The sequence below is a fragment of the Amphibalanus amphitrite genome, unplaced genomic scaffold (assembly GCF_019059575.1).
Source record: "Amphibalanus amphitrite isolate SeventyFive unplaced genomic scaffold, NRLGWU_Aamphi_draft 001254F_arrow, whole genome shotgun sequence".
In the NCBI taxonomy this organism is placed as follows: domain Eukaryota; kingdom Metazoa; phylum Arthropoda; class Thecostraca; order Balanomorpha; family Balanidae; genus Amphibalanus; species Amphibalanus amphitrite.
This window is the reverse complement of record NW_024882747.1, coordinates 23,484-38,668: the sequence shown is the minus strand read 5'-3', so window position 1 is coordinate 38,668 and position 15,185 is coordinate 23,484. Positions and strand designations below refer to the sequence as shown.

The window sequence follows — 15,185 nt, the reverse complement described above, 5'->3', positions numbered from 1 at the left end:
GCTAGGGCGGCGGCGGATTTGCTGCGCCCGGGCACCCCCAACTCGGTAGAAATCGACACCTATGTACCTACCTAAACTACTTTCCTCAAACCAGTTGTTTTGCCACAGTTTTATGAGTTTTTAAACTTAAAATGGTCAGGAAATAATGAATATTTGCAAAAGGATTTTATATTTATTTTTACATCACTATTTTCCATCTTTCGTAGAGCCTACTTGCCTATATTGCAGCAGAAGCTGATTAGGTACGCGTTGACCAAGCATAGTACGTAGTTCAAACCAGCTGAATGCTGATTGGCTAGCATTTTTCCGTAAGGAAATGGATTCCTCGGTATAAGAATGAATAAGTGTAATCTATGGAAATGACTTCAGTCTTCAAACCTAAAATCGATACCGATATATTTGGCTAGGGTGATCGTTGGGCCATAAAAGCTCCTGACTTGTTCTCGTCTCAGCTCAAGCTACAAAACAGTTACTTCAGTTCAAAATCCTATGTTAAAAGTGGCATATTTACTTTAAACGTTGAATGCATCCGACCGAAAAAGCCACGGTAAGAATGTCTACTCTTGGGTTTTCAGTCGGTCAGTCCGTCCCCCCCAGTCAAAAATCCGTGGTGGCGCCCCTGTTCCTTACGAATTAGGTGTGATTTGCCCAAAGTCGTTGCACTGCTTCAAATTTAAGTTGTGCTTTTTGCAATGCATCTTTTTCGATAAGCTTTGATTGATATACCAAGCCTAACATTATTTTGGATCTACGTTGGAAGATCACGACATTAGCTTGTCATCTCCTCAGTCAACATCACAAGTCCCATGAATCATATCACAGACGAGTAAGCCTTGCAGAGCTAGTTAAACATCTTCAGCTTTTCCTGTCCGCTTTCGGGAGCAGACGGTGGTGACTTAATTCGTCCTTGCGGCCTTGATTGGCCGACTCTTTCGCAGCCGGACACGCGGGCCAAGGTTTACCCGTGATCTCCAAGGCCCGGGTGGGCTAGGCGGAGATCTTGGAGCGCGTGTTTGATCAACAGAGCGCCTGCAGCCGCCACTGCGCTCCGGTGGTCGTCGGGCACAGGATGGGCTCTCAGAGCTGAGCTACAGAACACCGCGGGTGCTCGCACAAACACAGGTGGCGGCCACCTCGCTGCCAGAAGAGAGAAGAGGCGCTCAGTCGCCTGGAGGCTCGGAGGGTTTTGGTCAGATTGGCTGAAGATGTTGAGTGTGGACGGGAAGAGGGTGCATAAAATGAAATTGAATGGAAGGCAGAATGGAAGGGCGGCTGGATATAGCATATGATAGGATGTTATCAACATTGAAGTTTATTGTTCGTTTTTTGTGAATGTCCACAGCAAGATCACCAGTCGAGATTTAGGGAGAAGAGCGTACAAAGAAGGACACGCGGTTTCGTGGGTTAGATGATGCATCGTCAGATAGGTACATCGTGGTGCTGACGTCATCTGCGATGAATGGCGAATGCATACAGCTTGGCCAACAACGCTAGTCTCTCAGAGGCACGACCTCGACCACCCCCAGCCCCCAGCAACAACGGACACAAAAACACTGACACGCGAGCCGCAATGCTGCGCATTTGTCCCGTGTCGCGTATCACAACAGTGTCTCCTTCCTCCGAGCGTCGTCAAGAAGCCGCCGGAACACATCCGCTGCAACATCTGCTGAACATCGGTATCATCCGCCCACTGAGGCTGCGCCCGTGATAAGGTCGCCGTCTGTCGTGATGAAGGCCTTGCTGCCCGGCGGACGAGGCGCGAAGTTTGTCGGGTTCACTGGGGACACCATGGTTTGACCAATCAGCGCGAGTGTTCGCTGATAACGAAGTGATACCAACAGGATCCAGAAGCACCCTCCCACCGGACGATGGACCTGATCCGAACCTCTCGCCTTCGCCAGCTCCCGTTTTTTTTCTGTCTCCACCAGAAGTGACTCACATCCCGAGCTGGGATAAACTCATTCCTGTTCGCCAGCGGCCGTCGCGCCGCTGTCAGGGACAGTTTACACATGCCTTCCACAAACGATCTCGTGGCTGGTGGAAACGGCCCGGTCACCGTTCTTAGAACGGTCGCTAGGAGGCTCTATCACTCTGTGGGAGTATGCTAGAGCTAAATGTCGCTCCAGTGCTATAAATGTGCATCTTGGTATAATTTTTTTAACTTTGTGTTTGGATTGAGGTCTGCTATCGATTTTCAAGTAATTGTATACAAATCTGAATGCTGAATTCAACATCACTCGAGGCTGTTTACTGTACCTCTTTTTAATATCCATTCATATTTGGTCATATTTGTCCGGAAATTCGCGTGAGCTACAGGAGCAGTCCTTTCAAAATAATTTGGGCGAGCTCAAAATCATGTATATTCAGTTGCGTGTCGGCCGTTGTAACGTTGAACTGTCTCTAAACTACCACTTCCATTCCGTCCGTCCCTGAGAGCGGAAGGAGGCGACTTTGGTCCAATGCGACCGCCGTGTGTCGGTCCCAGTGCTCAAGGATAATTGGCCGTCCTCAACTCTGACCCATGGCGGCGCCTCGCCTCGCCCTCCTTTGTTGGACGTCCCGGTCGCTTTTTGTCGAGTAGATCGCTGTCGAGCGCGTGTCCGTTTGAAGAGCGGTTCACATGTCGATCCGTTCCGCTTCGGCTGTCAAATCGCACGTCAAAGTCTGATCTGATGTGCTGATGTGATGCAGAGTAGATTCCGCTCGGCGGAACTGTCGCCTGCGATGCAGGCATTATTCCCGTCTGCATAGATGCCCTTGACCCAGTGCGGGGTGTCTATGCCGCTACTGGTGTCCATAATGTTACCTGGTCGGCCCACGCATAGCGGTGTCCTTCCTTCACATACATGAGGTACAGGCGCTGTGTCAGCGACATGCCCTGGCGTTGCAGATGGTTAAGAAAAGCATCGCCAGTCATCTTGGATTATTTACGAGTCAGATCATGCTGTTTATTTATGACCTTTTTACAAGTCATCGTGACACGCGAATGAGAAGAGTTGCTACTGTGGCCACTTTTATCGACTTTTAATGTCACCATACGTTGCTTTAAAAGTCTTAGCAGGCATTTGGGTTGTGTTGCGGTGTTTTACGCTTGTTTTGGTTATTAAAATCATTTGTTTGCTAGTTGATTTACAGTTGTGGCTAGATATAAATCTCATTACCCATCAGTACTGCTATTCGTGCATACCAATAGGAAATCGCCGGTCATGTTGCAGCTTTCGACTAGCTATCTCTTAGTCAAAGACACAGTGACTGGTCCGTTCCTTACACATGTAAATGAATGCAAATGCAAGATATATTGACTGACTCAAAAGCTTTTCGAAAGCTGCGACATCACTCTTCCTTCGAGATAAAACACTGGCCACCAATTATTCATGAGCTCCTGTACCTACTGCTGACACCAGCCTCTGCCCGCGCCTTCCAACGCCTCGTGCACCACTGACGTGACATCTCCTTCTCAGGCAACTTGATCACCATCATCGCGCTGTCTCGCTCCATCAAACTGCGGGTTCACGCCACCACTGCGTTCGTAGTGAGCCTGTGCCTCTCGGACCTGCTGTTCTGCTCCATAAACCTGCCGCTCACAGCCTCCAGGTGAGTGGCCGGCGCACAGTGTGGCCAAACACCAGTTTAGCGCGAATTAAATCCCAGCGCTGCTCGGATCCGTTGAAAATGGTTCCCTGGTTTCAATATTGACGCTTAAACCTATGTGAGACCTTTTACGATGCATTATAAATGCTTGCTGACATATAATGGCATAGTTCCGCCTCTAAAAGTAAGGAGAATTAGCTTACGACGGGTGATGTGCTTACCAGGCCAGGGCTGTGAAGTCGATGGAGTTAGGTACTCCGACTCCGACTACGGCTTTCAAAAGTCAATTTCAACTCTGACTCCGGGCAAAACTGTCGACTTATACGATCGACTCGGACTCTGACTCCGCAGCCATGGCAAGCCCACGCAGTCGATGGATTTTCGGTGACTCAGACTACGAGTCTTGGTCCGGATTCCAAAATCGATTTCGATTCCGACTCTGACTGCAGGGTCAGAACTATTGACTCCGAACGACTCCGACTCTGATTACGAAATCCTGGAATTTAACCGCAAATAAGAGGCATAAAATTGTGGGTCCCAGCAATGATGGGCATGCTAGGAGGAGGAATCGTTTACGAAATTCCCATCACTTCTCTGGTAAATTCTTATGATTGTCCAAAGTTTGCTTGAAAAAAAAAATCAGCATCTAATTATGTTTCTGTGTGAATGTTCCTGGTGAAGCACATGAATCGGTAGATGGTTGCTGGAATACACGCACCGATAGGACTGAACCTCAGCAATGGGAGTAAAAACAAAGACTTACACCATAAGCACCTTCATGTCATTAACCCTCGCCCGTATTGGTGTTTTGCTAGCCGCGAACGTAGGTTGGGTCAGGTCAGGTCAGGCCAACCAGTCCTGCCGGGTATTCATAATTAATAGGTGTCAACCGCCAGTGTTACGAAGTTGTTGCATGTTACGAAGGAACCAAAACTTCTTCCTAAATGTTCAAATGGTTACTAAATTCGAAATCAGCTCCAAAAACTAGCCTGAAAGCATGTAAAACTAAAAAAGGTGAACCGAGATCATCAAAGGTCATTGAACTGACCTGACCTTCAAGTGATCTTGACACCGACCATAATGCATGGGACCAACACCATAATATCACATGTTTAGACGCTTGAAACCACGAAAAGACTGCAAACGCGCGGCTAATGCAAGCAAACATACGCCCAATCGCGCTTCCGGCCAAACATGGTCTGGAGAAATAGGTCACAGGTCAAAGGTCATTGGGGTCAGGGTCGTGAAATTTAAAGGGTAGGTGTAAAATTGATAAACTCGAGGGTACTGAAAGTTTCGTCGCGATCGGCCGCTTTTTACATGAGCTTTTTGCGAAAAACCGAGAGGGGTCCTTTCGACCCCCACCCTCACCCCATATATGGGCGAAGGTTAAAAAATTGTCAAGATTTATTCATTGGCGACCGTATTCTGCAATATAACAAGTCAGAAATACAGCGGTTAAGCTATCCGCGTAACGTTACGGAGCCGCCGCCGCGCCTACCCTGTAGCCGGACCTCCCCGGGCGGGCCAACCCGATACGTTCAAAGCTGAGCCAAAGGCCGGGGGGCAGGTTGGGGCAGGGTTTCTTGAATGGATCATGTCCAGAAAAGTGTGGCGAATCTTCTCATGGTAGATTTGGCGTGGAGTTTTTTGGCCATTTTCTTATACCTCTACGTTTTTAAGATGGACAGTGTTTTCAGGGGATGTTTGAAAAGGTCATTTTCAAATGAGCATAACTCATCGGTTAGTCCAAGGATACCTATAGAATTCGGGTATACTATCAAATATAGGCTCGGTAGTCATATGCCACTCCAATTATTTCCAAACCTTTCCGACAATTACGCCAAAATGTGTTGTAAACATGACGCGGGTTTTCGACGATTTCAGCACAGCCGGGACCGGCATTGCGTATGTCCACTTTAGCTAGCTTTTTGGACACCGAAAGGAAGACATTGAACCAAAGTATTGTGATATTGACATACTTTGGACAATTTCCTATCGACTGATGGTTATAAATAGTCAAAATTCCCAAATTCGTTTTTTGATTAAATTCGCGCTAATCTGGCGTTTGGCCACACTGTGCGGCGGTCAGGGGTCAGCGCGAGGTCAGGGGTCAGCGCAAGGTCAGGGGTCAGCGCGCGGGGTCAGAGGGCACACGCGACGCCGCCGGCCTTCGATCAGCCACGCGCGGTGAGCTCGTGGGATGTGCGTTGATGCGTGTCGGAACGCAATCGATGCGTGATGACGTGTCACATTCCCGTTGTCTGCGTTAGCAGAATATACCGATCTCCATTTGTCGCAACCTTAGTGGACTTCATCGACGATTTTGGGTGAAGTTCCCTGGGATCTCCATCCTTTCGAATAAGTTTTTTTTATATGTAAAGTGGAGCAACATCTTCTTGAACTCTCGATCTCTACATTTGTTCTTGTTTATCTCTTCCTTTCTTTCTTTCTTTCTTTCTTTCTTTCTTTCTTTCTTTCTTCCTTTCTTTCTTTCTTTCTTTCTTTGTTCTTTCTTTCATTCTTTCTTCTCTCCTTAGCTTAGCCCCTACTCTCTCTCCCTCCCTCCCTCCCTCCCTCCCTCCCTCTCTCCCTCCCTCTCTCTCTCTCTCTCTCTCTCTCTCTCTCTCTCTCTCTCTCTCTCTCTCTCGTCCTCTTACTTTGTGCAATTATTTTTGGCTCTGCCCTCCCCTATAGCCCGACGCTATCTTCGACCATGCTTGCTCTCTTGTTTATCATTCGCCCTCTCACTTCATGCTCCTGCTCCTCCGTTACATATTTGCTGAATTGATCACTGAACGCCTTCAGCGAATTAGCGCAACTTCCCAGAACCTTGTCAGTCCCGTCGCCTCGCTGCACCCCATGCTGGTCAGATATTCCGACCGCAGTTCCGCCGTACAACAGATGCGTCACGTCCTGCGTCACGTCGGTGTCACGACGTGCGTCACGTCACCGGGGAGAGGGGGGATGTCGAAAAGGGGGCGGTGTCAGACCCAGATTGTATCACAGTCTCGCGAAATGCTTATATCGTGATATGCAGCTATAAATTACATATGTAGTTTTTGCATATTCACTAGCAAACTCTGGATAGCCGCGGTAACCATACATAACCCGAATGGGGCGAAAATGTTTCCATTTCCAGGTACGTTGTGCGACATTTGTCAAAGTTTTTGCGACCACGTTTTGGTTTTCTGCCCTAAGTATACATGCAGGGTGAAGTATGTTGACACCACAGCCGGTTTGCTTGTACGATGTTTACCTGTCTGCTTGACTCACAGCACTAGATATAGAGGTGGTGCTAAAAACTTGTTTGTGGCTTTGTAACGATGTTTTGTTCAGTCTCCCGATTTATTGCGCGCTCACTTGCACTCGGAGCCCAAAACTGAAGAGGTATTGTTTAGGGAGTTTCAGGACACAGAACATCAACTTGCTTCTTCAGTCCTCCCTGCGCGGATCGCACGCCAGATACCGCCGGCAGCGGCGTACCGGATGTAGGGAGGTATTCCGAAGGGAGGGTCCCAAACAGGGGCGTAGGCAGGGGGGGCCACTGGGCCATGGCCTCCCCCCCCCCTTGGGCGCCGAAGGCGCCCTTTGCGATTCACTGTAAACCAAATCTACAAGTTGGCTCCTTGTTACAAGTTTGGTTCCAATTCGCATAGGCGTCACCTTGTCGATACCTTGTCGATTCACCAACCCCAGGCTTGTTGGCCACCAAACTAACAGTTTGTCTACAAGTTTGGTTCCAATTCGCATAGGCGTCACCTTGTCGATACCTTGTCGATTCACCAACCCCAGGCTTGTTGGCCAACAAACTAACAGTTTGTCTACAAGTTTGGTTCCAATTCGCATAGGCGTCACCTTGTTGAGTACTAGTCTGGGCCTTGTGGACCTACCAACTTCTGGATAGGCATAGTCGTTTCCTTGTCGGTTCACCAATCCCTGGTTTGTTGATGAACTAGCCTAGCCTTTGACTGGGCATTGCTAGCTTACAAATTGTCAACAAGTAAGTGTACTAACGCTCTGTTCGAACTTGCTCTTCCTCACAATCGCTTTGTTTGCATTGATACTTGATAACCTTAAGAACTTACGATTCGCGTTCGTTTTCAATTGCCACGATACTGATTCAGGAAATATTTTCTATACGGACAGGTTATTTTTTGGCTGGAAGTGGTGCACAAAACCATGACTGGCATCAGTTATTGCTCATGCTCAAAGGCTTGCGCTGACAAGAAACGAAATACTGATGGGTTATATAATCAATGAATGCATACACCACATCCATTCGGAAGTTTCTGGAATCATTAGTGTTTATTACGGTCACGTAATTAATACTATTGACTGGAGACAATAATACTACTGACCGAGTGCATATTTCCGAATGGATGTGGTAAATGCATGAGGTAGGTATTCCCAGTAGGTATACCTATCGTGCACCGTCAGCATATAAGTCTGAAGCAAGAGCTGCTGCGTATGTGGAAGAACATGGTTTTGTGCACCGCATCAAGCCAGAAGTATAACATGCCCGTATGACGAATATTTCCTTAACATTAAACATAACAATCATGGCAGTTGCACGATCACGCAGATAATTCGAATAAATCATGATCGCCAACCAGATTAGCTTTTACAGCCCATATGTGTCCATCAGTTAAGTTAAAAATACAAAGAGTTGAATTAAAGGCAAATAAATGTATTTATATATAAACAACACCGACCGCAAAACATCTGCTCACATGTGCATGCACAGGTCTGGTCCACTTACATTGCGCGCGCAGGGGAAGGGAGGCGTCTCGACCGCGGGTATAGGCACGATTAGTGCGTCCCGCAGGCCAGAGGGGGCCTCACTCACAGCACGAACACCACAGTTCACAGATTTCACTTTTTACTGCACAAATGCTGGAACAGCCCTCGTCGCTGCTCCAGGCTGCACGGCGGCCGCGCGACAACTGCTGGTTCGAAACCGCCGCGCCGGGGCCCGCTAACGGCTGGCGGCGACCGCTGATTGGTCCGCCAAGTCTGACGTCATGGGCGCAGCTGACCATGTGTATGCTGACCAGCTGACCAGTACAAGTTAGGCGCCGGTTAAATAACCATGCGGCAACAAGTTTCCAAAACTGGTTAAGAAACAAACGTTGAAACAAATGTAGAGTTGGTCTGGATACTGAGAAGTTGGTGTGCATAGTAACTATTGACTCGTTATTGTCACCTGACAAGCAATGCACCAGACAACGGCTTGTTTAAAAAGTACCAGTTGGTAAACATACCAAGAGATGATTGGTTATATTACACAAGACTTGTTAATTTGGTTTACAGTGTTGGAGGGCGCCGAAGGCGCCCTCCAACCGCAAATGCAATTGTAATAGAATCGAATCGAAAAACAATCGCGACTGGAGGGCGCCCAATCGCGAATGTGTTTGCAGGGAAAATACGGTTGGAGGGCGCCCTCGGAGGGCGCCATTCCAAATACGCACTCCAAATACGATTGGAGGGCTCCCTTGGGCGCCCTCCAACCGCATTTGTAGGCTAAAGCTTTCTAAGCGTAGCGGTAGTCGCCTATGTAAGCCTGTTGATCGCTGCCCTCCTACCCACTGGCGCCCTCATTTGATCGTTGTACTCCTACCTATTGGCGCTCTCTGGTAAACAGGCGCCCTCTCACCCGAAGGCGCCCTCCTGTAGGTCGCCACCTTGCCCTACACAATGGTGCCCTTCTGCTGGTCGGCACCCTCATAATTATTGGCGCTCTCCCACCAATTGTGCCCTCGTGAAATTTTGATGGCCGCCCTCCTCCCTTTTGGCACCCTCTTGTTGAGTGCCACCCTTCTAGCCATTGCATGGCGCCCTCTTACCTATTGGTTCCCTAGTCCCTCCTGTTGAATGTTAATCGGGGCCCTTCTACCTATTGGCGCCCTCGTGTTGATCGCCGCCCTCCTAACCACTGACGCCCTCCTGTTGATCGCCACCCTCCTACCCACTGGCACTTTTCTGCTAAATTGGCGCCCTCCCCACAGGTCCCCTCCTGTTTAATGTCATCCTCTTGGGCAAAGGCACCCTCCTCACCATTGCCACCCTCCTGTTGAACTTGATCGTCACCCTTCCACTCATTGGCGACCTCTTGTTGATCGCCACCTTCCTATCTATTGGTGCTCTCCTGTTCCTTGCCGCCCTCTCACCTGGTGGCACCCTCCTGTTGATTGTTGATCGGGGCCCTCCTACCTATTGGCGCCCTCCTGTTGATCGCCGCTCTTCTACCCATTGGCGCCCTCCTGCTGCTTGCCACCCTCCTACCTATCGGTGCCCTCCTGTCGAAACTCGGGATGTTGATCGGGGCTCTCCTACCTATTAGCGACCTCCTGTCGATCGCAGGCAGCCCTTCTACCTATTGGCGACCTCCGTTGATCGCTGCCCTCCTATAATTTATCTACTCCTTTGGCATGTTTCCCAACTTAGCAGTTCTCTTGCACACATTGATGTCTTTCCTGATTTATCTACTTTGTTGATTTGTGGCCTGTGAAAACTGCCACAAATGAACGTGCATTCAGCATAATGAATGAAGCATACCAAAACTGTCTACGCTCTACCATGCATAAAACACGTCTTTGGTCTTAACGGATTGATCTTACTTTACATGCATTATGACATCTATTTTATATGGATCACGATTAAGTATTGTCAACAGGTTCGGCTGCAACAGCAGGCATCAGTTTCGGTGATTGAAGCTGGTTATTTAGGTATTCAACACTGTAATATGCATCTGTGAGAAGGCCATGAGGGCTGGTCGAGGTAATTTGGATGAGAAGCCCGAGGAGGCTAATCAATCTCATGAGGAACAGTCCTGTTATGGTTCACCTATCTTTCTGTTTCTGCCGCGTTCTCGTTGTGCGCTTGTGTTTACGCACCTCGCGCTCCGGTATCAATCCGATATGGTGGTCTGGTGTGTATGCCACCGCCAATAAACTTTTCTACATCGTCACCCATGGGCGAAGCTTCCTATACCCCAGCCAGCATTTATGCTGGGCACCGACTGGGCCCCAGTCGGGCATACGCCGGGCGGCGACTGGGCATCCCGACTGGGCCCAAGGTGGCGTCTGCACCAAGGAAACGCCGGGCCTCGACAGGGGCCCGACTGGGCAAACGACTGGGCTTGGACCGGTTACCGACTGGGCAGCCCCGTCAACCACTCCGCCACGACGATAGCGAGCCAGGCCCCCGCTGGGTCCAAACTGGGCAGGCGCGTCTGCCGCGCAGACGATGCGGACCGTTTGTGTGGCACCGGCCCCACCAAACCTTAGGTATTTTTACACCTTCAAATTTGGTAAAAGAGCGAGAAGAGCTTTGAACAGTGAGCACGTAAAATATGTGCCTAAAAGGCGGAGGAAAAGGTTGTTTTCAAAAATTTCGCGCGCCTTCGGCGCGCACAACACTTCTTTAGTAGGAACTTATAGCCAATCACTTCCAATCTTTTCGTCACGTGTCAGAATAACCCGCTCCAGGACATTTCTTCAGACATGCGGTAGAAAAATCCCATATACCACTACGCTACGAGCTTCCGTTTTTTCCTGTTGGGGGAGGGAACTGGGTGAGCGGGAGGGGCACACCTTTTGGTACATTACTCTTACACGTGCTTTATAAAATGTAAACCATAGTCGCTAAAAGAAAGGTCATCAGGCCATGTCGAGTGACCTAACTTAAAAAAAAAGTTTTAAGCATAATCACTTAAGCTGAGCGGGTGACTTGACCTTTTGTGACCTGGAGTAAAAACAAAATACACACGATGGAAAATCAATGCAGCAGAACCTATACCAAGGTACGCAAAAAAACTGGTGGCGCAGTAAAAAAAGGCCTCCCACCCCCCACCCCCCTCCGCTGAGCGATCGTTAAGGATTTTTATCTCGCGAACGTATGGCGCCCTCCTTGGGTGAGGTGGCGCCCTCCAAACCCTTGCCCCCCCCTTCGCGATTTTCTAAATACGCCGCTGGTCCCAAACAAGCGTCCGCCAACCCCACATCGCCGCGACCTCCAGCGACCGCCACTTTATTCATTCTAGCGTGATGGCGTTAAACAATAAAATTAGAAAGACGCCACAAGATTGCCTTGCTACGGCATGCATAAATTGCCCTAATACCTCGTGGCATGTGAGCGAGTCAGGTTACGTGACGTAAACCTCCATAGCTGCCACAACAACAAGATATATTAACTGTACGTACATGAGGTAAATCTTCACGAGATTAAGATGTCCTCCCCTCCCCCTCCCCGCAGGTACATAACAGAGAGCTGGATGCTGGGGGAGACGGCATGTCGTATCTTCCCTTTCTTCTTCTACGGAAATGTTGCGGCGTCGCTCTTCAACATGGTCGCTATCACCCTCAACCGGTGAGTACCAAAGGCAGGCAGGTATAGCCTTGTCAAGTGTTATCTTAGCGCGGCTTCTGGGCGAGTGAGCGAGGCTAGCGAACCGGGCGGGCGCCGTTCCTTTATGGTCGGTCGCCTCCGTTGTGAGAGCTGTGCCGCCCGCCCGCCGCCCGTTGTTGAATCGCGGTGGCGGAAATACCGAACGGAACCTCCGTTTTTCGGCAAAATGCCGGTTTTCGGGTGGCGGCCCACTAGCTGCACATAACACCGCTGCCGTCCCGGGCCACGTGACGGCGGGCCGGCGAAGGCGGGCCGGGCCGCCAGCCCAGGGTCGGTCCGACGCGGCGGATGCGTGCGCCGGCGCCGCCGCCGGCCGACAACACTCAACTCGCGAGTGAGCTCACTTGGGGAGTCGTGGGCCGGTTGTGAGCGTCTTCCTGTGCGACCGGATGTTGCGGAGGTAATGCATGCAATAAAATTACACCTCGCGCGGCGTTGGCGTAATAAATCCTCTATCCCTCACGGCACACACTGGATGGCGGAGAAGGCAGCATTTCTTGAAACTCGACAGACGTCAGGGCAGATGTGTGTGAGAGTACGCTTGAAATAAATGGTGACGCATAGAGATTGAGCTGATCTCATCGGAATTTCATGAATTATCGCATGTGTTTGACATTCGGAGGTCGATGCATTTACATATACAGCGGCGTATTTCGAGGCTACGGCTCTCAGTGACGGAATGAATAACGTCTACTTCTCAGATCACTGATCGGTGATCAGTTCACATCGTGTGAACGCTTGGTGTGATCTCGTGCTCTCTCGTCGGAATTTCGCTCACAAATCGGCTGTCAGGCGATCCGTGTAAAGTTCACTCGCGGCGTCTGGCAGCCTTCGAGCGCCTCCAGGGCGAGCCACTGGCGGTTCAGTGTGCACGGTGCACGCCTGCTGTGCACTGTGCACGGACTGCACAGTGCACAGCTGACTGGCACGTCGCATGACCCGGTCACGTGCACTCGCCGTGAGCGGGGTGACGCCGAGTGACATGTGACGTGTAAGGTCCGCTTTGCTCTTGTTTGAAGAACCGTGGTGACACACCCCTTAGGCATCCTGGGTAGCCAATTTGATTCTGCCAATTTGAATGAATTTGAATTAGGAGTGAATCAGCTCCATGGGCTGAGCGCTGTAAATGTGCTTTGTGAATGTGAACCTTTGGCCTGCGTTATAGGTTTAAATTAGCAACGTAGCTTGAGATAGAATTAACATTTCCGTATCAAGAGTCATACATTCCTGACAAAGTTCAAATTTAGTCGCTAGCGTCGTTAAGAGAAATTGATTTAGCTCTTTTTTGTCGCCAGCCAGCTGGTTTACGACGTCTTTTCAAGCAAGAGAAACAATTTATGTTCATTCTTTTGATCCTCGTCAATTGGTGACTAAAACCATTATCTCTCCATGGCGGGGGACAAGAGGAGCGAATTGCTTCTGTTTGGAGCATGAATCATTTCCTGTTCATGAGAACGTCCTCTGTTGAGTTTAGTGCATTTGTTCGTATTGGGATATTTCCTTATCTGATGGCAACCTAAGAATTTTTTTCAGAGACCCTCATCGCTCAACTTAAAAGTTTTCCCTCGTTCGAGGACATACTTTATTCACTTAAGAATAGCCTTCAACTGAACTGAGATCACAATCTTAGTTGATAATACCCTGGTCTCACCCAGGGACATTTGGTTTCAGTTTATAATACATTGATCTCACTTCAAAGTCTGATCCCAATTGAAGACGTCTGCTCTCATTTGAGAACGTCTGGTTTGAGAAGTCTGGTCCCAGTTGAGTACGTCTGGTTTGAGGACTGCCCCATGATCCCGGCGCCTGCAGTGTCTCTCCAGTCTCCAGCCGATGTCCCTCTCAGTCTGTGTATAGTGTATACGACGGTGTATATGTATGCAGCTCGGCAAAGTTGTAAGGCTAAGTAGCCTGGTATGTCCACTGTAAACACTAACCGGCGCCTGCTCTCAACAATACCTGATTGTTTATTGGTCAATCTCTCCAGCAGTGATCCGAGTAGTTTGACAGTGATCAGTAATTGGATTGCGGGCAACGGTTTCATTTATTACTCCATGGTGCAAGAGGCGAGAACAGAGCTCTTGCAAAACCTGCGTAAGCTTATTGATTTTGGAAAGGGAAGGATAAGAGGAAGCGTTACACAATACTCAAAGCATTTATGAAGTATAACATTGCAACTCGGTTCTTGCGAAATAAGGTCGTTAATCCAGACTATATATGTAGGTAGATAATGGAACTTGCATTGCTAACTATTATCCCGATGTAAATTTGGCATGCGTTTGCTGAATTGACTCAGCTAGGCAAGCCATCAAGTGAGCAAAAAAAAAAATATATATATATGTAAGGCTTGTCGATCAGAATAAAATGATGTTTTTCTGTCGGATTGAAGGCTCCCGTTAAATACATAATCTTTCAAACCTAATATTTTCATAACCCAATCAATCTTCCTTGCATAACTCCTATCCCCCTCATTGAACTCTGCGTAAGCCGACCTAACCCCCGGCGGGCCCGGGACCCTCGCTGACACCACCTGACCCCACCTGACCCCATCTAAAGTCTAAACCCTGTATTGGAGAACACAGCGGCCGGCGCCGTCTGGTACCGCTTACGTCATCGACACCAAAGCTGCCGGCTCTTGTGTCAGCTGGGGGGGGGGGGAGGGAGAGGTCACACACCGTCCACTGCTCCCCCCCCCCCTCCATTTACCAAGTGACTGGTCAGTTTTGACAGCCGGTGTGCGTACGAGGTCAGCGACCCGGGCGGTGTGCTGTGCATGAAAAAGTCGCAAGGTCTTGGCTCGATTGAGGTACGCCAAGTTGGCTGAGAATTATTGAAGGCTCCCAAATGAAAATGCCAGTTTCTGGCATTCAGCTGTATTTTGGCTTATTTTGCAGTTAAATAAATTTGTCAATGCCTTTTCATTGACACCTTATGTTTGCTTATAGTGATGTCAATTACGGAAAATCGGAATACCGATACCAAACCAAATACCAACCAAAAACCGTGGAGAAATACCGAAACCAAACCAACTTGGGAACATGAGGAAAATACCAACCTTTTACCGATTTCTTAGCCTTTTAAACATTAGCGAGGGTTCATGATACCAACAAAATACCAAACACATTAGGATTGCAATACCAAATAGCGAGCTGGTATCGGTTTGGTATCGGTTTACCAAAAGTTGG

General features: G+C 49.0%; 1 protein-coding gene across 1 annotated transcript in view; it reads left to right on the top strand.

Moving 5' to 3' along the window:
- LOC122371533 (protein trapped in endoderm-1-like) overlaps nt 1-14,329 on the top strand; it is a 36,618-nt gene extending 22,289 nt beyond the window's left edge. Inside the window, exons 3-4 of the mRNA XM_043347915.1 lie at nt 3,462-3,594; nt 11,848-14,329. Of these exons, the coding sequence (XP_043203850.1) occupies nt 3,462-3,594; nt 11,848-11,965 (251 nt within the window). The 3' untranslated portion in view covers nt 11,966-14,329. The remainder of the gene's footprint in view (nt 1-3,461; nt 3,595-11,847) is intronic.
- Nucleotides 14,330-15,185: the final 856 nt, after the last annotated feature.